The following is a 20719-nucleotide window of genomic DNA, read 5'->3' as shown; positions in this document are numbered from 1 at the left end:
ACATCCAGAAGACATTAATAACCCTGATGCTGATTAATTCCAACTAACGGATTAATTCCTCTGCAGGAATCCGGGAGGTTTCTTCAGTGTCCAGGAGGACGGAGGGGTGGGGGGGGGGGGCAGCGAGGCCCTTCAGGAGAACTCCTCCGTGCTGGTGCTGCTGTAGAGGCTTGGTCGCAAGGGGGTCTTGACGCTGTTGCTGGGGCAACCGTTGAGGCTGGCCTGGCGGGAGCCGCGCCTCTTCCTCCTGGAGGAGGACAGGGCGTCCCCGTCGGCGGGGTCATAGACCACCACCATGCTGGACTCCATGCGCGACAGCGTGTAGGTGCTGCTCTGCCGAGTGGGGTGGTGGTGCATGGCGCGCAGCTCCATCTCGTCGTTGCTGGACACCTCGATGAAGGGGCACCAGCGGAACACGCGCTTGAATCCAGCCCGGAACCTGGAAGCCACCAGAGGGGGACGCGACCGGAACGAGTGAGACCGCCGGCATCGTACGGCGACGGCTAAAAAAAGCAAGACGGGGTCGCGTCTTCGCTCACGGACACGGCCACGTCGACCCTCGACGCCCTGTGCCCGCGAACCGCGCTCCCCCCGGGGGGCGACTGCACTGACTCACATGTCTCCTTTCACAGGATGACAAAGGAGAGAGGAAACTGCTGCCTGCTTGGTGTACTTACCATCCTCCGTCACCTGAAAGTTCCGGTGAACAGTTTTCTAGCTGAGATAACTTTGCCGAACATAACAATAGAAGGTGCAGCAGACAGTAGCAGACTGGGTATAGAAGAAGGAAAGAGCAACAATCACAACATATAGGAAAAACACCCTGCTACACCAAAAAAATACCCTGCTATACCAGGAAAACACCATGTTGTACCAGGAAAGCACTCTACTATACCCGAAAAGCTCACTGCTATACGGGAAAAGGCCCCGGCTACACCAAAAAATACCATGATATACCACAAAAACACCCTACTGTACCGGAAAAGCACACTGCTATACTGGAAAAACACCCTGCTTCCCCGAAAAAAGCCCAAGCTACACTAAAAAAATACCATGCTATTCCAGGAAAACACCCTGCTATATCACAGAAACACAGCCTTTAAACTCCCATAAACATGTTTTACACCTTGTTCTCCCGTCACTCTTCAAACGGCAGATTTTCAAAAGAGGTACAAGGGCCTTGGACTCGGAACGATGCTGTGCGAGACCAGCCCCGGTGAGACCGTTGCCGTCGCCATGACGAAACGCTCGTCTCCCGCAGCACCGAGTCCGGTCCAGCTCTCTTACATCACACATTTATAACTGGAGCCGGAACTTTAGCTGGAAACAAGTGCTCATAATAACCGCGGCAGAGAAATCGAGCTGCCCGGCCTTTCGGTTTCGTGCTATGATCATTTGTGCTAAGATCTACGACTCAAGATCCCAGGGAATAATTGATGCGCTAAAATGCTGGAGACCTCCAACAATGAGGGAGAAGGCAAACCGTCTGAAAATAACACGTCATTAATATTATTTTGTCACATTTCCACTGAATTATACACGTATATCGTTAAAAAGGCCAAACGGCTTTTCGCGGCTGGTACGACTACCGAGGAGCGGAAGGGCGATTCCTTTCCCTTGCCGCCTACGCTTCAGAAAACTTCTGAAAGGTGCCGACTCTTGGAGATGAAGAAGCTGTCCAGGCAGCGCCGTTTCTTAATGACTGCGCCACCTCTCGGTCATAGTGACACTGTCGCAGCAACCCGGTTCCTTAAACACCAGGGAACTTTGGAAAACACGTTCCTTAGTCGCTTCGGACAGGACGCGACGGCACAGCGCCGTACGAATCGCCGCTCCGCCGAGAGCTTCTGGTCTTTGAATCGGCGCATCCCTCCGTAGGGTGTGGACATCACCTACCTGCTGTTGAGGCAGCAGTAGATGATGGGGTTGTACATGGTGGAGCTCATGGCCAGCCACAGCACAGTGAGGTAGACCTGCTGGATATACTTCTGCTTGCTCAGCATCTGGTTGACCCCGAGCACGATGAAATAGATGTGATAGGGCAGCCAGCAGATGGCGAAGGTCACCACCACAATGATCATCATCTTCACCACCTGTGTGTGGAGCAGAGAGCTTCTGACTGCTGGAGCTGAACACCAACTGCTTACTCGTCTCATGGCATCGAATGAAATGACACAAATGCACACTTTTCAGCCCGGCGCTCAGTTCCGGGGACAAATATTTGGAGCGACGACACACGGGGATGAGACCCTGGAGCAGAAGCACCTGACTTTGTACTGTGGGAGGAAACCGGAGCATGCAGAGCAAACCCAGGGAAACATGGGAGAACGTGGCTGCAACAAATAAGACACACATGCCATTTCAGACAGGAGCCAATTCCATCTCCTGGAAAAAGAGATTTGCAGTAAATCAGAGGAGATAAAGTTGAGCGGTGTAACGGGGAACACGGCTCAGCGGAACAGACAGGTTTTTGCGTTCTGGCAGCTCCTTCCTAATGCGTGTTGTTTTTATTGACTTTCGGAGCAGAAACAGCAGCGAGGGGTCGATCGACCGCGCAGCCGGACGAGCGAATTGCAACGGCCCCGGCGGAACGCGGCGCGCACCGACCCCAACACGTCCATCGGCGGCTTGTTGGGTCTTTAGTACAAGCCCAGCGGGGCACCTCTCCGAAGGTCCTCAGCAATAGAATGTTCTCCATGTACACACTCACAATGAAAACAAAACACAGCCCCAGTGTTACCAGCAAACGGAAATGGATGGTTTCGGTAACCTTTGCAAGAGAGGTTAGGAATCATTTACCCGCAAGACCAATTCTGGAGTCTGTAAAAAATGAAATCTCGGAAGTGTTGCGCCAAACCCTTGGCCACGCCCACCTGTCAATCACGTACGAGGTACATAACGCAAGGCGGATAACTGCACGGGCTACGCACAGACACGCCACCGCCTCGCTTCCGAAGGCATCCGAAAGCGAAGGGCACTCACCGAGCTCACCCGGCAGCAGGTGCGAGTCAAGATGGACAGAACACTAAGCGTTGGCCCGAATGCACAATCACAGCGTCTTAATTCCAACCGCTCCGTCTTTCTCAGCGCAATGCATTACGGCAGTGGTCGGGCGATAAAGGCCTCTGGTCCGACGCCTACGGCTAACAAGGGCCCTTGAGCCGAAGGGAGCTGGCGCGTGTTGCCCTGTCCTGGTTAACCATGCGCTCAAAGCTCCAAGGTCAAATCTCAAAGGTCCTCCGATTGCCCGGTGCAATTAGACTTTGGAACGCGATCGGAAACACGGTGCCGTAGCCGGCGGAATGCTCTCGGCAGCATCGTGATCACCTGCAGGGGTGGGATGGGGGGACGGGAGTTGTGGGGTATGAAACAAGACCCCCCCCCCGAGCCGCGTTCGCGAGGACGTTATTTGCATCCCTCCCAGGCAGCTTTGGGCGCAGTTGATGAGGGAAACCAATCAGCTGTCCTTCACTCGGTCTGCCTTTTTTTTTTTCTTTTTTTTCTTTTCCTGTCATTAGAGTCAAGTGAGCACCAGAATACATCCATATGTCATAATGAAATTACACACTTGGCGTGATGGATGCGATAAGAGATCTCTTATGTGTTTGTTCTGGGAAAAGCTGCAAAGCAGACGCATATATAATAAATTCTGCCGAGTCCAAAGCCAATCACACAGAGCAATGAGATTTCAAATTTCAAACAAATATTAGTATATCAAGTGATCGAGCGATTCGGAGCAGAAATATTCCAGAAAGCAAGCAGCACCGTCCTCAAAAAAGGAAAACCTTTGATGTGGACTGTGAGTCCGCAGACCGGTGAAACCAATCACAATTTTTGAAGCAGGTTTTGTACCAAAGCTCCTCTGGGTGAAGTTCCTGCATCTGGATTCTTTACCATCCTTAAACCAGTGGGAAAAAGAAACACACACACAGTATGAAGCCGCTTGTTCCAGGTGGGGTCCTGGCGAACCGGAGCCTAACCCATCAGCACAGGGCTGGAGGGGGAGGGAACACACCCAGGATGGGACACCAGTCCATTACAAGGCACCCCAAGCAGGACTCGAACCCCAGACCCTCCAGAGGGCATGACACGCCATGCCACCAGGGAAAAAACTAAATGGTTATGAAGAGAACAGAGGAAAACTAGAAGACAATCTACACTTAACTATTCCTGCCCCTAATTTTAATGAGCCCAGCATCTTATGCGGGTTCAAAGAATAAAAGTCGCCGTCTTCCTTCCCGACTGTGGAAACGCTACACATTTGGAGATATGGGGGCAGATAAATTAAGCAGAGGCAGCGGGGGGGAGGGCGGAAAACATGTTAATGAAATTTCTAAATATGCAGTTCATAAATAAAGGAGCACACAGCCCCGGGGTCCCATATGCACTCAATTTAAATGAACGCTTTGCGTAACAATTCCGACAAATCACCGCAAGACCGACTGCTGTCGGGATGCATTTCAAGACTGGTGATCAAAACAGGAAGCGCCCCCCGCGGGGATCCTTCCAGGGGTGGCAGGCGAGTCTGACACAAGTGTCTTAGCAAGGCCCGCCCTGGGAATCCTCTTGGCCCGTGGACTAGTGACACGAAATCAAGAGCTTAGAAAAACGTCGTCTGTCACGAAAGCAACAGGTCAGTTTGAACCCATGTCCAAACACTCGTAACTGCAAGCGGCAGCATGGTGGCACAGTGAGTAGTGCTGCTCTCTTGCAGTGCCTTGTGATGTGAGAGGACATGGGTTTGATCCCTGCTCAGTCTGTGTGGAGTTTGCGTGTCTTCCCTGTTGCCTCTGGGTACTCTGGTTTCCTCCCACAGTCCACAGACATGCTGTTCAGGTTCACCTACTGTGTTTGTGTTCCACTGATGTATGGATGAGTGACCCAGTGTAAGTAGTGTATCCAGCAGTGTAAGTCACCACGGTGAATAAGGTGTGTGGGCTGATAACACTACATAGAGTTCATTGGAAATCGCTTTGGAGAAAAGTGTCGGCTAGATAAATGTCATGTAGCAACCTGCATTACTGAGAGTTCGGACAGGAAACGGATCCATTGTAAATAGTTAGATTCTGGGTAAACTGTGAACAAGGTGCCCAGCCAGTGGGGGCAATTCTAGGGAATATAATGGGGTGCTGTGCTTGGCAGTGTGTGGAGAAAAAACCTGGAGATGCTGAACTGGCTTGAGGTGCAGGTCCTTGAGGGAACGGGGTCCTCGGGCCAAGAGCATTATTTCCTTCTGTGCCGGTGCTCTAATTAAACGTTTATTACGAACACTGCCTGCGCGTCCTTCTTCGCCCCATCCGAACCCAGAGCTCCACGCGCCACGCTAATGTAATTGGGAGTTGGTCTCATTCACCGTGACGATGGGGTGGATTCTCGAGCTGGCTTTGTTTGCGATCGATTCCCTCCTGGGAGACCAGGAAGATGCGGCCCTGTGCAGATAACGACTTTAATTCTGCCACACACAGACACACACACACAGATGAACAAATCCCGTCACCACTGACAACGGACGAGCTTCACCCCGGCATTAAGGGAGTCAATATTTCACACTCCGCTGGCCAACAATGTTATTAAAATCGGTGTCTGTTTTTCCGAGGTCCTGGGCAGCAGGCGGACTTTCACCCCAGCGAGAGGCAAGTGCCCGCAAAACGGAGCTAAATTAACTGATTACCAGGGCAATTAGCACAATCCATCTGGGAAACACGGAATGTCAAGCCCAGCAGGACTGTTTCGAAGTCCAAAGCTCCTAATCCAACATAACAATCAAACGTTAAAATCACAGCGTCGCACACAGAAGAAAAAAACTCTCTCTGCCCTTTTCAATGCATTTCATGCAATTAAATTGTAGACGAATGATAAACGAATTAAAATGCGCTCGGTATTTATAGGTGGGCATTCTGGGGCCTCGGATGGCAACTCATGTTGGGACCTTGGCGATGATTCTGGGCATTTTTAAGGGCACTTAAAAAAAAATACACTCAACAAAAACCACTGTATTTTATACTGAAGTGATACTTTTCTCCAAAGCAACTTGCAATGTTCTGCTACCCACAACTTCTCACCCCATTTATACAGCGGGGTAATTTTCACTGTACCAATTCAGGGTAAGCACCTCGCTCAAGGGCACGACAGCAGGGATTCAAACGGTGTCCCTGTGCTTCGAAAACTAAAAGACAGACTGTAATTCTGTGAACTTTTTTATATCATAATCATACCCATGAGTCAAATTATTACGACGTCTTTGTCCAGGATGTAACCCAGACTCGTGTCCCGCGCTTCCAGGATGGATTCTGGATCTCTGCGACCCTGCGCTGGTGGAGCAGGTACTGACTGTGAATGAACGAATGAAAATACAACATGGGAAGATAAGACAGAAATAACCCTAACACAAATATTAAAAAAGATGTTGCTGTTGGTACAGAAAAAAAGGGGGCAACTGGTCGCATAGTGGTTAGAGCCGCTGCCTTTGGATTTAAAGGTTGCAGGTTCGATCCCCACCTCCGGCTGCTGTAGCCTTGAGCAAGAACCTGAACCGCTCCAGTAAAATTACCCAGCTGTATAAACGGCAACATAATTGTCACTTTGGAGAAAAGCATCTGCTAAATGAGTAAATGTGAAAAACATCTTTCATTCTAATTAAAAAATGCACCGCCAAAAATTATCTGGGAGCCAATTATTTTTTCCATAGGAAATAATCTTCGTTCCGCTCCCTCGCCGCGGGAATTCACCCAATGGAGTGATCCCGTAGAAAGAACCGACCCTGTTATCGGAGGAATTGCGCTGTACGGCGTTTCAAAACGTACTGCTCCTTAGCCGCACGTCTACACGTGCGCTAAAAATATTAGTTATGTTTCCCAAAGAAACATAAGCAGAGTAATTACTGTCAGGGGCTTCCTTTACGACCATATATCACCGAACCGCGAACGGTGCCATATCAGCAAGGGATGAGCCTGCCGAAGACTCTTCACCCACGCCAGACCCGGTCGGCTCGGGAAAAGTCCAGATCACCTATCCGAATAATGTGCGTCTCCGTAATCGGCTTCCCATTGTCTCTGAGCAGCGGTTCTCTAACCGCGGCCCGCGGCTCAGCCGCCGTGAGCTTGCGCGTCTGCTCTCAAACACGACCGGCTCCGCATTTGGAGTAATCTTCCCAAATCCCCGCGGGGCGAGACCCCGCGCTTGTTTCCAGACACGGGGTCAGGCAGCCGTCGGTGATGTAAGCGGGTTCAAGGGAGCAGCTGGAGAGGTGGCGATTGTCAGCCGTGCAAAAGCGCTTCGACGCCACAGATGAACTCCCCATCAGCACATATAGGGACAGTGGCAAGCGGAGTGTTTCGAGCGGCTCTAGGTTTGAATCCTACTCTCATAGCGCTCTCATACCACTCATACTACAATCGTACTCTCGTGAGTCCTCACATACTTACTTGCCGCGGTAAAAATTACGCAGCTGGGTAAACCACTGCAGGGGGGCTAACATTACAAATTACTCTGGAGAAAATTGCCGGACGTGTGTATAAATGTAAATACGGTATACCTCAATAAGCACTGTACAGCAGTCCCCCCTTATCCACAGGCGATATGTTCCAAGACCCCCGGCGGATGGCACCGAACCCTATATATACCATGTTTTCGCCCATATGTACATACCTATGATAAAGTTAAATTTATAAATTAGGCACAATGAGAGATTAAGAACAAGTAATAATAAAATAGAACAATTATAACAATATACTGTAGGGTTACTTGGACACAAGCGCTGCGATACCGCGACAGTCGATCTTACAACCGGGTCGCGTATGCAGCGTGGATACGCTGGACAAAGGAATGATTTACGTCCAGGGCGGGAAGGCATGAGATTTCATCAAGTTACTCAGAGCAGCACGCAATTTGAAAGTTATGAAGTGTTTATTTCTGGAATTTTCCATTTAACATTCGGATCGCGCTTGACCCTAGGTAAGCGACACCTTGGATAAGGGGGGTGTGGTGTTAAAATTTAGTAGACAGAAATCGTTAAGGAGGGTAACTGGTAATGATTTTGTCCTGCGTGTAAGGCCGCGTGCTGTGCGGTGGAATGTAAGACCATCGCGTGAGAAGCAGGCTGTACCAAGCACCAGGTCAGAGGTTATCTGGTAAAGGGAGGATGCGGACACCGAGAGCATCTCATAAGAGGCTGGTGGTCCTGCCTTGCCTGGAGCGAGGTCGGTTTAAGGTCAGCTGGATGGTGGGGGTTGGACGGTTCAGCTTTAGAGCGAAGGGTTTTGAGAAGAGACGAGCGGTAAGTTACTAAGCAAAAAGGTGAGAAATCATTGAACACATCTGTTGTAACGCCCTGTAATGAATTATGTATGAGTTTGGCAAATGAAAGCAGGCGATTAAGGCTGATCGGGGAGACACCCAGTTTCCGGGGATCTCCCATCGGCCGACGTCTTTGTGCGTCCGAGTGCGTTTCTTTCAGGGTCTCCTACGGCTGAAACCGGAACGGGCAAGATTTCTTTCACGGGGAACCACTTTATACCTCAACAAGCACCGTATTTACAAGCTCAGCTATTATTCACTGCTGTCCGGTTAATTTGTGGGGACTTTTAGCCAAAGTCCCTCATTCAGGGCTGTTGTTGATACAGCTGGATATTTTTACTGAAGAAATTCAGTTTAAGTACCTTTTTCCCTGGTAAAACAAAAGGAGCAAGAGTCCTCGCAAGTCCAAGCCACTAATCACTGTGCCACCCGCTGTTACTCCATGTTTTACGAAAAACGTCTTGATTTCGAAAAATTTAGGAGATGTGTAACGGCGAAACCTTTTTCCCCACGAAGCAGCACGCCTGTCCTTCACGGTTCTTCAGCCGGCGGCTCGACGACGCAATTGAAACAGCGAAACGCAGCGAACCGGAGCACCCTGAGGCCGTTCGCACGCCCGGTCCAGGTGCGTTAATCCCCACAAATCGAAGCGTTGTCCACATAGGCTCGGCGGATTAAGTTTGACGCAAACAAAAGTCCCGAGGCAGTTTTTGCGCAGACTTGTGTCGGAGGAGGTCGTGCCAATTTGGCACTACTCCAATCGCCGGTACTAGTTCAGGCCTTTGCAAAGGGGACGGATTTAACAAATGACCCCTCTTGGGTTCGTTTCGCAGAGACTGAAGCAGCAAAACATAAATATCGGCTCAGTGTGCGGAAACAAATGGCTTAAGAGGGAAAAAACTACACATACACATATACCTTTCCAAGAACAAAGAGAAGCCAGGATTTGTAGCCCCACCTGTATCATTTGTCTTAAAGACCCTTCTAGTGCCCTGCAAGATGGCACATAAAGCACACCCCCACAGTCATCTGAACCCGGAACTGCGCCGATGTGCCGACAAATGGGTTTTCTGTTTACACTCTTAAGTTTCAGTGTGATACAAGAGGGGATGCAATCAGTGCTGCGAAGTCGGAGTCGTGGCGTCGGACGCAATTATTGGGTTACTGGAGTCAGTCTGTAAAAATGTACCGACTCCGACTTCAACTAAATGTACCGTATATGCTGGCGTATAAGTCGATCTGGCGTATAAGTCGAGCCCCAAAAATTAGAGGTGTAATACAGGGTTAGGCCTACATTCGTTGAATAAGTCGACCCCGAAAATAACGTGCAACTTTCGGGCAGAGCTGTGGCGTCGGAGTCGTGGAGTCGGAAGAAATTACTGGGTTACTGGAGTCGGAGTCGAAGGTTTTGCGGACCGATTCCGCAACCCTGGATGCAATTATTGTAATTCTGGCTATTTGTACTGCTGTGCACCACCTCTTGTGAATAACCCACTGCGTGCTCACCAGTGCGGGTGTGTGTGCTTGGGCTGGTTATTCCTAGCTCTTAAAAGTTGTTGTCCGCTACCAAAAAAAAAACATTTCCCCAGGGTGACCCCAGCAGTTATTGTAAATTGCACAATTAGAGCACATTTTGTTTACATTACGTAGTCTAGAACATATTTACATACACACACGTAAGACACACAAACTCACTGCAATTCAATAAACAACTCCTAATTCCACCTCTCCAAAATTCAAATACGCATTACAATTGATCAACATTTTACACTTTTCTACACGGAGCTGGAAAATTTTAAAAATGTCACTTGAACATACAGGTGCACCCGCAGTTTTCTGTTTTCTAGGACCGACCAATCGTTTCTAAAACGTGGCAGGAATAACGTACATGTTCGTACACCAACAGCGCCGCACACACTTACACGCTCACCAACACATGCGTATGGTTACGCAACATCTCAGAAGTACGATAGGATCTCCAGGAGGAACCTCTCTGGATGCTCACAGTAATTGCTGGCCAATATGGGCCGTGAGTAATCTGTGCCTATGGACTGTGGCAGTAATTACGGCTCCAGCGATGGCTTAGGACATAATGGCAGCCAATCGCTCCAACTTCCTCTTCAGAGCTTAAAGCGCAAGCAATGAGACAAACAGAGGGAGCTGAACACTCCCGCTAATGGTGACTCTGGTCCAGGAGATGAATTCTCAGATCGTGGCTCTACAGACACCTGGTTTTCAGGGAATTTGTGGCAGCGAAAAACAAGGTGGAGAATTAAAAAAAGGAAACACCATAACTTTACAGGTCACCTGTTGCAATCTTCTCAATCACATCTTGCAAGGTATTTTATTTTGGGCAGAAGTGACAAATGTTTGTGTACCATTTCTGGGAGAGTCTGCTCAGGGTTCAGCCAGACTACGCTGGAACATGCTGGGTCCGCGCCTTCCAAACAAGTGTCGTTACCATCGGCCTACAGCCCAGGAACACACAGGGACTCAAGAAAGAATTCCAAGGACCCTTTGATCATCTGCTGATTTATTGACTTCACTTTGTTCTGAGATTCATAAACAAGTTTACATATTGGCTCATGTTGAAAGGCTGCTTAATATTTTTAAATTTTGAGATTTGACTGCAAACCCCAACTCGCAATGTTTGGTACAGCAGTTGCAGTTTAAAAAAAAAATCGGCATTAGAAAACTTCTGTTGGACCTTCTGTTTCGCGGTGTTACCTATTGTCCTCCCGTGGTGACCACGTGAGGACAATAGGTAACATCACAAAAGCAGAAGGTCAAACAGAAGCTTGCGATTCTGTGATTTTGCTCACAACATACCGCATAGGACTCTAGTCCCAATCAGTCTCTCCACGTTTCTGCCTAAGTTTTCCTCCCCGACATCAGCCCAAGGACTTACAAAAGCCAGGACACTGGGCCTCTTGATCATTCACTGACCTTAGCATCAAAAGAACATGCTTAACTGCATGTTGTTTCTATGGATCTCACTCTCTAATGGAAATAAAGTTTGATGCTTTTTCTCCTCTCTGCCCAGTTCAGAGGCGACTCCATCTCAGACTCTCCTACACACTGTTTATCTTCTATTGATCTCCCAGATGCTTTCATGGAGAGCAAGTCACGGTGAGAGTGCACCTCGACTCAGCCTACGGCACGTCAGCAGTTCTCACCAGCGAGATATCTGGTCGCCTTGGTTCTCAGAAGAGAGAAGAAGACAAAGCTCTTCAAGAGGTTTGCGCCATCTGATTGCACTAATTTACTGATCCCATGATACGCCTGTGTATTCTTGATTAAACTCATTGCATTTCAGAGCTGAGATAACAGTCTCTACATAGTTTCATATGTCCGCAAGAGTCCGCAAGAGTTCCCACGGGTCCATACATTTCTATACATTTCCACATGGGTCGACACGGGCACCTTACCTTCCTCTTGGCTTGCAGCTGACTGTGATAATTGTCCGACGAGTCCCCGGGAATCTCTCCTCCCCACAGCGTCATTCCCACGATGGTGTAAGTGATGCCCATCACTATTAGGGGCAGCATGTACACCAAGGCAGCCACAATGATGTGGTACCTACACACAAATTGATAAAACGGAGGGCTTAAATTTAATGGTAACTTTAACAAAAGGAAGCCAACAACAAAACATCTCACTTGCAGCATTACATTCAGTGACGACATTCGGCAGACAGAGAACATGATCTCAGTTTGATGGATTCAGCATTTTGGTAATATGGTATTGTAAGACTATCATGCTAAGGTTATGAGACCTCTCCTTCCTGAACTGGAAGTTGTGGAGTGGTTTAAGCTTGTGAACACCACACAACTGGCAATAACTAAATAAAGATTACACATAAGGAGGAGAGACTGAGAAAGATGGGTGTGGGGTTGCTCACATCAGAGGGTCAGTGAGCTTCCTTGGCCAGGCCACGTAGCACAGCGTTCTGAGTTTTATCTTCAGGGTGGTTGAGTAGAAGCACAGTGGGAAGGCCAGCATCACTGCCAGGGCCCAGATGCAGAAGATAACCACCTTAGTTGCTGTTGCAGACAGCCTGGGCTTCAGGGGGTGGATGATGGCCATGTATCTGTTGGTAGGAACCATGATACAAGTAAAGGTAACTGACCGGGCCATGCCTTAACCTGCATCACCTTTCCACTCAAGATAAGTTCATAACAAGATCACCAGTGTTGGTCAGGTACGTGTTAGCCATAAGAGACAAACAGTAGATGCACAACATACAAACTCTAATTTTTTAAGACTCCAGCCCCAGTCCCAACCCCCTCTCTACCCCTTCTCCTCCTGAAAAGAACTGGGGAAGCATAAATGGGGACAGTCCCCGCTGGCCATTCATTAAGGTTTGCACCGTGACATAGTTAATCCCGGTGAGGTGTGAGGACACGGAACATAGAAAATAAAGGATTAACTCTCAGAAATGCTACTAGACAAAAATGAAACAGCGCAATTCAGGGCGGTTAGATTTTAGGCTTCCACAAAAGTGTATTAAATCACCTTAGAAAAAGACCTTTTTTGGTTGCCATGTTCTGCTGATTAAACTTCCTTGAGTTTAACGAGAAGAGTAATGTGGTTTGCGCAGACAGACTTAATTTCAAATCAAATATTTAAACGTCTGGAACATTTACCACGGTAAACACGTAACAGTGGGGCTCGATTTGTAGCCGCAAATTTAATTCCTTTCACGCTGAAATGAACCTCCGTCCGGAAATGGTGACGGTAGGCCATGCCCGCATGGAGCACAACGGGGATGGCGATGGCGTATCGCAAACATTGACTTAGCGCAATACCGCTTTCCAAGCAAAATCACCTGACCGCACACTGGTTAACTGCTGGACACTAAACAAGGGTCTCTGTGCACATGACAACACTGACGGCCAATATCAAAGATGGTACAAACACAACTTTACCCAAAAATCAGCTCATCGTTTTAACCGTTATTTAGCTGATGCTTTTGTCTAAGGCAAATCAAAGTACAGGTGGCCCCCGATTTACGAAGGTTCGACTTACGATTTTTTCGACTTTACGATGGTGAGCTGGCAATCGATATTCAGTAAAAACCGTTCTTTGAATTTTTCCCAGACAAATGATATGTGGTGCTATACCGGGGAGCAGCAGCAATCCACACCTCCCAGTCTGTCACACAAAGGTCTGTATTAAATACATTTTCAATGTATGATGGGTTTTGCAGAACATAACCCTATCATAAATTTACATTTAGCTGATGCTTTTTCTCTAAAGCAACTTACAATTATTTACTCATTTATACAGCTGGATAATTTTACTGGAGCAATGCAGGGTAAGTACCTTGCTCAAGGGTACTGCAGTCAGAGAGGAGGCTTGAAACTGCAACTTCTGGGTCCAAAGACAGTTGTTCTAACCACCACACTAACAGCAGTTATGTTAATGATATATGCATTATGTTAATGCATAAATTGTACTTTTGCTGAGATGTACATTGCTTTGGACAAAAGTGTCTGCTAAATGAATAAATGTAAATGTAAATTGGGGACCACCTATATTAGATTTGTATATGAAGACACAATGATTGGTGAACAGTATTTGTTGCGGCAACTGTTCAGGATTTCCATCTTGATCAAGTACTACAGCACTAGTCACTTAATATCATAATTATTCACGGAAAAAAAAAAAAAAATTTTATGAAAAACCACAGTAAATTTATCAAGCCGACCTGGAAGCTCTTCTTGCTTTCAGTGTAGAAAAGGGACCGATTCCAGCTATTTTACCCCCTCAGTAACCGTTGACTCAAATCCTGGGTCCACAGGCATCAACGTAAACCAGGACAACGCGGTGCACAACACAACTGTAACACCAACAGCACAGCCGGTTCAGGCAGCAGACGAGGTTATAAATCTATATTCAGTTGAAAAGCACTCTTGTACGAAACGTTCTTAACGTAGTTTGATGGAATAAATTCAGTCCCAGGAGCGATGGTCACTTATCGATCCTGCCCAGAAGCGTCACTCAAAGTCTCAGTTTCTAACTGAACTCCGAGCTCTCAGAGGTCCACGACACCAGCAGCACCATCACGCAGCGGCCCTTCGGACACGACAAGAACGCGATCACGAGGTCACATGGTTGTTTACAGTCGGTCCCCTACTCCCGAACTTTCGAGTCGCAAACTTTCCGGTGTTTCCAACCTTTTTAAGTAATATTTATTTTTTCATTAAGAGAGCTAGCGCACCCATCTGAATATCTCGCAAAGCTTCAAGCAATGCGTTGACTGGCGGCAACTGTGAATAGTAAGCAGAGTAGAGAAGGTGAAAAAGCAAACAAAAGGTGAACGCTGTGGGTGATCCTATACCTTCTATTTTTTAAAGCAATAACTGAAGCGATGCCTCAGTCATTTTCCATCTTCGTGTAATACCTCCAGCTCCAAGTCGACGTTCAGTTTTTGTCTGTGCTTCAACATAAACAACGTAACTTACGTTGCATTTCAAATGTCTTATACTGTGCTTTTTTCTTATTATTATGCTTTGATTTGTATTAATGGTTCTTGTGCCCTTTGTAGGTTGTAGGGTTAGAAAATGAGATCCGAGATGAGCAAAAACACCCTGATCTATTGACATTTATTAATTTAGGTGAAGGAGGGGGTGGTGGTGTGGTGGCACAGTGGGTCCTGCTCTCCCGTGGGTCTAGGGTTTGAGTCCTGCTTGGGGTGCCTGGTGTCGTGTCCTGGGTGTGTCCCCTTGCGCCCTGTGTTGCTGGGTTATGCTCTGGCTCCCTGTGACCCCCCCCCCCCCCATGGGACAAGTGGCTCAGATTGTGTGTGTAATTTAGCTGATGCTTTTCTCCAAAACAGCTGACAATTATACACCCATCTATACAGCTGGGTACTTTTAATGGAGTAATGTAGGGTAAGTACCTTGCTCAATGGTAGGAATACAATGTATAGTAATAATATATTGGACTTTGGAGAAAGCTGAATGAATAAATGTAAAAGTAGTAAGGCTGGAGATAGGATTCAAACCTCCAATGTTTGTGTCCAAAATGTAGCAGCTGTAACCACTACGCTATCAGTTGCCCAAGAAAAAAAAAGGCTGGATTTCTCTACCGTGCTTTCTTGTTTACAACATATCCTAACTATCTCTGCCAAGGGACACGAAACATGCGGGTGCATGCACAAACCACGCGGGTGCATGCACGAACCACGCCGGCTCACCGGGGGAAGGGCCGGGGAAGGGAACCAGTCTGACATGCTGCTCAGTTACCATCCGAAAAGATGCTTTATTGCATTCCACCCGTTACAGCTCTACAAGTTGCTGACAATTACGTTTTCATTTATCCATTTAGCAGAAGCTTCTCTTCAAAGCCACTTACGAATCAGAGTAAACAAAAGTGATCTCGCTCACAAGCAAACAGATAGAGATGTGGGCACCACTGTTGAGGTTCAGCCACCGAGTCCAAAATCACCATTAATACTGATGCGCATGTCATGAGGACCTGCAGGCAGAATTCACGACAAGCCTCTCGTACCTTCAACCCGGGACCTTTTGGAATGATGCGTTTATTGCGTTGCACTGTACCGTTTAAAATTTAAATGATCAAATTATGTTTCTTGCATCTGCAAACACTCTCATATTTAAAGCACCAGCAGCTCTGTCGCCAGGGAGCCGTCTCTTCGCGTTGAGCTCAGCATCTTCCTACATCGCTTCCCTCGCCGAGTCATCAATAACAAATCGGCCCCGGTGATGATCAGTCGAGGAATCGAGATGAAACTGCTCCCTGGCTTCCGATTGGCTGGAATCTGATTGGTCTTTGCTCATTGGACACCTTGGACAGAGGGTCCTCAGGTGGCAGGCTGTTACCTTATTGTACTGTACATTTACAGAGCAGATGGGCATAACTAATAGAATTTACACAGCTTGTTGCTCTCGGACTTAATCGGGTGAAAGAGTTGGATATCTACCTCAGCATCTCCGCCTCGGTGCCATTCTCTGGACCTGCAGCAATGCCCTGCCATTAAGGCTTCAACCCCCCCCCGCCCCCCAAGTGACTTAATCTGATTTGTGCCAATGGACTGAATGACTGAGTTGGCTTCTTGAACAGAACTGCCTCCCGTGTCCGGTACTCAGCGGGTTGTGAGTTTGCAATCCATCTCGCAGATACAGGCTTTCTTCCAGGAGTCCAGTCTCGTGCGAACGGAGCTTTTTGCTGCGCGGCTCCAGCTCACTAGTGTTATCGAAAGGAGTGCCGACTGAGTCCTGGATTCCCTCGGACAGCCTGCACCAGAGTTGGACCTCTGGTGCTGACACAGCCACTGCAGAAAAAAGCTCTCCTCCTGGTGCCAGGAGATCCACTCTCTACTCTCCTTCTCTTCCATAGCAAGAATTGGAAGTGTTTCTTGACCCGATTTCACTGTCGATCAGTCAAACCTTCAAAATGTGACCCGCAGAAGGCTGAAGAGCCCGAGTATCTTTCCTCCGCAAATATGATGTAAGAGCAGCACCTAAATCCCCTCAAAAAGAAGACCTCCGCAGCCCGTCGTGCATCGCGCAGTAATCCGGTCCGAAAGGTCACTCGGAGAAGCCGTAAGGTGTGAAATTGGGCCGAAGGACCCGAATCGCACGGCAAAGGGGAAGCTGCTGATTAAATGTGTAGCGCCTATAATCCTTGTTATGTCTGTTCCCAAATGTCAGCAGACATCTCTCTTTTCATCAGAAAGGTATAGGAGGGTACGGATTTTAAGACGTCTTAAGGAGGTCTTGGCGTTGGGAAGTACTTAGTACCTCCTAAACATGCCAGACCAGCCACTGCCTCTCCACGGCACGCCAGATACCATCTGCGTTTTGCCGACTCGTCCACCGTTTTACCTGTTTCGACAGGACCTCGCCTCCAGCCAGGATCACAAGCACGACAATCATAGTAAAACAGGGCTTAGCAGTTCATGGCAGACGATGACAACCGATGCTTTACACGATACAACCAACAATATCAGGAGAAATCTCCGAATGATGAAACAACACAGTCGTGAGAGCGTTCTGCTCATCATATTTTCTCTCTCAGGGTATACTTGCGATACGGCTTCAGAATTAAATTTACAAGGCCGAGCATTACCGACAGCAAATGAAGCCCGTAGCAGCTCTGATACTGACTTGTTCCATTATTGTTCGGAGACAATTTGCCTCTCGGCTACTCTGCAAGGACGGCGCTAATTGGATCATCACCCAGCCCGTCGGCTTTATGGCTCGTCTTATCGCTCCCCTCGCAACACGCATCCTCCGCCTACTTTGCACGACCCTTGAGCAATCCGCTCTTTATTATTTACATTTCTCTGCTCAGACTTGCAGGAGGTGAAGCAAGGAATCTTAAGAAGTGGCCGAGACTCCCCTTGCGTTTGATTCATCGTGGAGACGTCATCTTTTACACCTAAAGAGGAAAGGGAAGTCAAGCGTGGGGGTTCCTGCGGGGCTTTTATCCGAGGTCCTCCTTCAGGGGGAAGGGATAACCAGAGAATAAAAACAATTACCATTACTGTACCTCCTATTGATAATTGTGATGCTAAATATGGCAATTATTTCATATTGTTCCACATATGGCAACTATCCCAAATTAAAAATCCCCCTGCATTTTACATTTATTCATTTAGCTGGCGCTTTTCTCCAAAGCAACTTACAATGTTAAGGTTACAATTATTTACCTATTTAGACAGCTGGGTAATTTTAGTGGAGCAATTTAGGGTAAGCACCTTTCTTAAAGGTACAACAGCCAGAGGTGGGGATCAAACCTGCGCCCTTTGGATCCAAATTAGTAGCTCTAACCACTACGAATCAGGACAGAACTGAGATGTAGGAGCACTTTTAACATGTAACTGTACCACTTGGGCTCATCATTATATATTTTATATGTAATAAATCTTTATCCCGTCCTGGGTGTGTCCCCTCCCCCTCCGGCCTTACGCCCTGTGTTACCGGGTTGGCTCCGGTTCCCTGCGACCCCGTATGGGACAAGCGGTTCTGAAAATGTGCGTAAATCTTTAGTTATACATTTTATTATTTTTATTATGTTATGAAATTTTTAATTTAAGTGGCCTAAAAAGCAGTGAGAAGCAGCTCAGTAAACTCTCTGGGTTTTAGACACGCTGGTGCAAATAGTGGGAAATGTGCTAAAATTAGTTTGGGTAAATTAAATTTGATGTGGGTGCAAGGAATGACAGATGTCATTTCGTAACTCAGCGTATTTATGTGCGTTTATGGGACTCCTTTTTTCCAAAGCTTACAGTGTTAAGTAACCAGTTTAGCCATTTAAAGAGCAGGGTACTTTTTATCAGTTCATAGTTAAGTACCTCGAACCAAGGATTCTGCAGCAGGAGGGTTTATGTTTATTCATTTGGGTGACACTTCTCTCCAAATCAACTTACACTGTTAAGCAACCTACAGCTATTTACCCATTTACTCAGAGCTGGGAAATTTTTACTGGAGCAATTTAGGGTAAGCGCCGTGCTCAAGGGTGTTACGGTAGTAGACGGGTATTAAACCTGCCACCTTTTGATCCAAAAGCCCCAAATTCAACCACTGCAGCATCAACTGCTCCATATGTTTACATATTTATATACAGAAATAAGAAGATATCTCCCTTGAGACATGGGCGCTGTCGGTTGTTGAGCGAATACATTTATTAGTTTATCCATCCCCTTCTTCCTACATTCACTTGCAAAGTTAAGCAAATTTTCCTTGATTTACTCATTTGTGTAGCATGGTAATTTTTACTGTATCAATTTGGCCGCACAGCGACACGGCGAGCAGCGCTGCTGTCTCACAATGCGAGAGGACGTGGGTTCGATCCCCGCTCAGTCTGTGTGGAGTTTGCCTGTTCTCCCTGTGTCCGTTTGGGTTTTCTCCGGGTGCTCTGGTTTCCTCCCAGAGTCGAGAGACATGCTGTTCAGATTCCCCATAGTGTGTGAGTGACAGTGTGTGTGTGTGTGTGTGTGTGTGTGTGTGTTCCACTGATGTATGGATGGGTGACCCAGTGTAAGTAGTGTATCTAGCAGTGTAAGTCACCGCGGTGAATAAGGCGTGTGGACTGATGACACTACATAGAGTTCATTGGAAATCGCTTTGGAGAAAAAAGTGTCTGCAAAATAAATGTAAATTCAAGGTAAGCGCCTTGATCATGGAGGCAGTATCACCACCACGCCACCTGCTGGCCCCCTCGCTCTATGAAACACCTCACCTGGATAGCAGAGCGCTTAGCTGGAAATATGTTATGTGTGTGGGGGGGAGGGAGGTGCGACACGTACCTGTCCACCGCGATCGCTGTCATGGAGTAGATGCTGGCGAACACGGCCGTGACGGGGAAGAAGTTGTGGAACTTGCAGTACGCGTCGCCAAAGTACCACTCGCCGTGCGTCGCGTACACGAAGTTGATGAGCGTGTTGAAGGCGGCCATGGACGCGTCCGAGAAGGCCAGGTTGAGCAGGAAGTAGTTGGTGACGGTCCTCATGCGCTTGTGCGCCAGGATGATCCACATGACCACGAGGTTGCCGAACACGGCTACGGCGAGCACGCCGCTGTACGCCACGGACCAGAGCGCGACGCGCCACAGCGGCTGCACGAACTGGTGCGCGGTGAGGTTGCTGGAGACGTTGGAGCCGCCGCTCGAGCCGTTGGCGGGAGCCGCCATCTCCCCGACCCCCCTCCTCCTTTCAACAAACTTCTCCCGGCGCTGGACAGGTGGTCGGGGGGGCGTAAATTCGCCGCGATGACGGGCTCGCGCGCCGGTCCTCGGTCAGAACCGGCAGCTGTCGCGAATGGGTTCGAAGCCGAACGGCGGGTTCGAGTCCGAGCGCCTATGACGCTGCGCCATGGCCGCGCGGTCCCGAGCGCCGGTCCGAGGGGGATGCTCGAGTGTCGGCGGCGCGCAGCGGTGTGAAGGCACGAGGCGGGGAGGGCTCCGGATGAGGCAGGTCCCTGAACCCTCCCATCGAGACAGCGCGCCGCAGAGCTCCTCCGTCCAGCGCGGCGATCCAACAGCGACAGAGGAGCGCGTGGGGCGCGTCCCCGGTGCGCAGCGCCGTTACGCGCGGAAAAGCGGATCGATCCACCCCGCGGGGGTGAAACGGATTGGAAATCAAACGGCTGGGACGCTCACTCCCGAGTGTTAATTAACACACTTTCAGTCGCCAACACCCCCGCCCCCCCCCTCGGTTTTTGGCAAACGAAAGGGCAAAGACAAAGTGCTGTTTGAGGTGCGATTCTGTACCCGCTAATTGGTCATTTGGAGAGGATCTTTAATTTAATTTATGTTTGCATTTCAGAATTAGGGAGGGATTTTAACAAAGCCAGATGAAATTATATTTAAATGTGTCTACGTCAGGTTTATCATACCGTTTTCTGTATGCATGATTATAATAACTGGCTGAATTACCAAGCCTCGTCCGCCAATT

At 48.3% G+C, this 20719-nt stretch overlaps 1 protein-coding gene across 2 annotated transcripts; it reads right to left on the bottom strand.

Moving 5' to 3' along the window:
- Positions 1–90: 90 nt before the first annotated feature.
- On the bottom strand, positions 91–20382 carry tacr3a (tachykinin receptor 3a). 2 transcript variants are annotated; one of them, XM_018735600.2, is made up of 5 exons: positions 19574–20381; positions 12197–12385; positions 11724–11874; positions 1897–2093; positions 91–439 (listed from the first exon to the last, which is right to left on the bottom strand). In XM_018735600.2, the coding sequence occupies exons 1-5, from the start codon at positions 19954–19956 to the stop codon at positions 133–135; spliced, it is 1227 nt and encodes a 408-aa protein (XP_018591116.2). In that variant the 5' UTR covers positions 19957–20381; the 3' UTR covers positions 91–132. The 2 variants fall into 2 exon arrangements, with proteins under 2 accessions (XP_018591116.2, XP_029114812.1); XM_029258979.1 differs by having other exon boundaries at positions 205–503; positions 19574–20382.
- Between the last annotated feature and the right edge of the window lie 337 nt (positions 20383–20719).

Source organism: Scleropages formosus, chromosome 16 (assembly GCF_900964775.1).
Source record: "Scleropages formosus chromosome 16, fSclFor1.1, whole genome shotgun sequence".
Classification (NCBI taxonomy): Eukaryota; Metazoa; Chordata; class Actinopteri; order Osteoglossiformes; family Osteoglossidae; genus Scleropages; species Scleropages formosus.
This window is presented reverse-complemented; position numbering and strand designations above follow the sequence as displayed.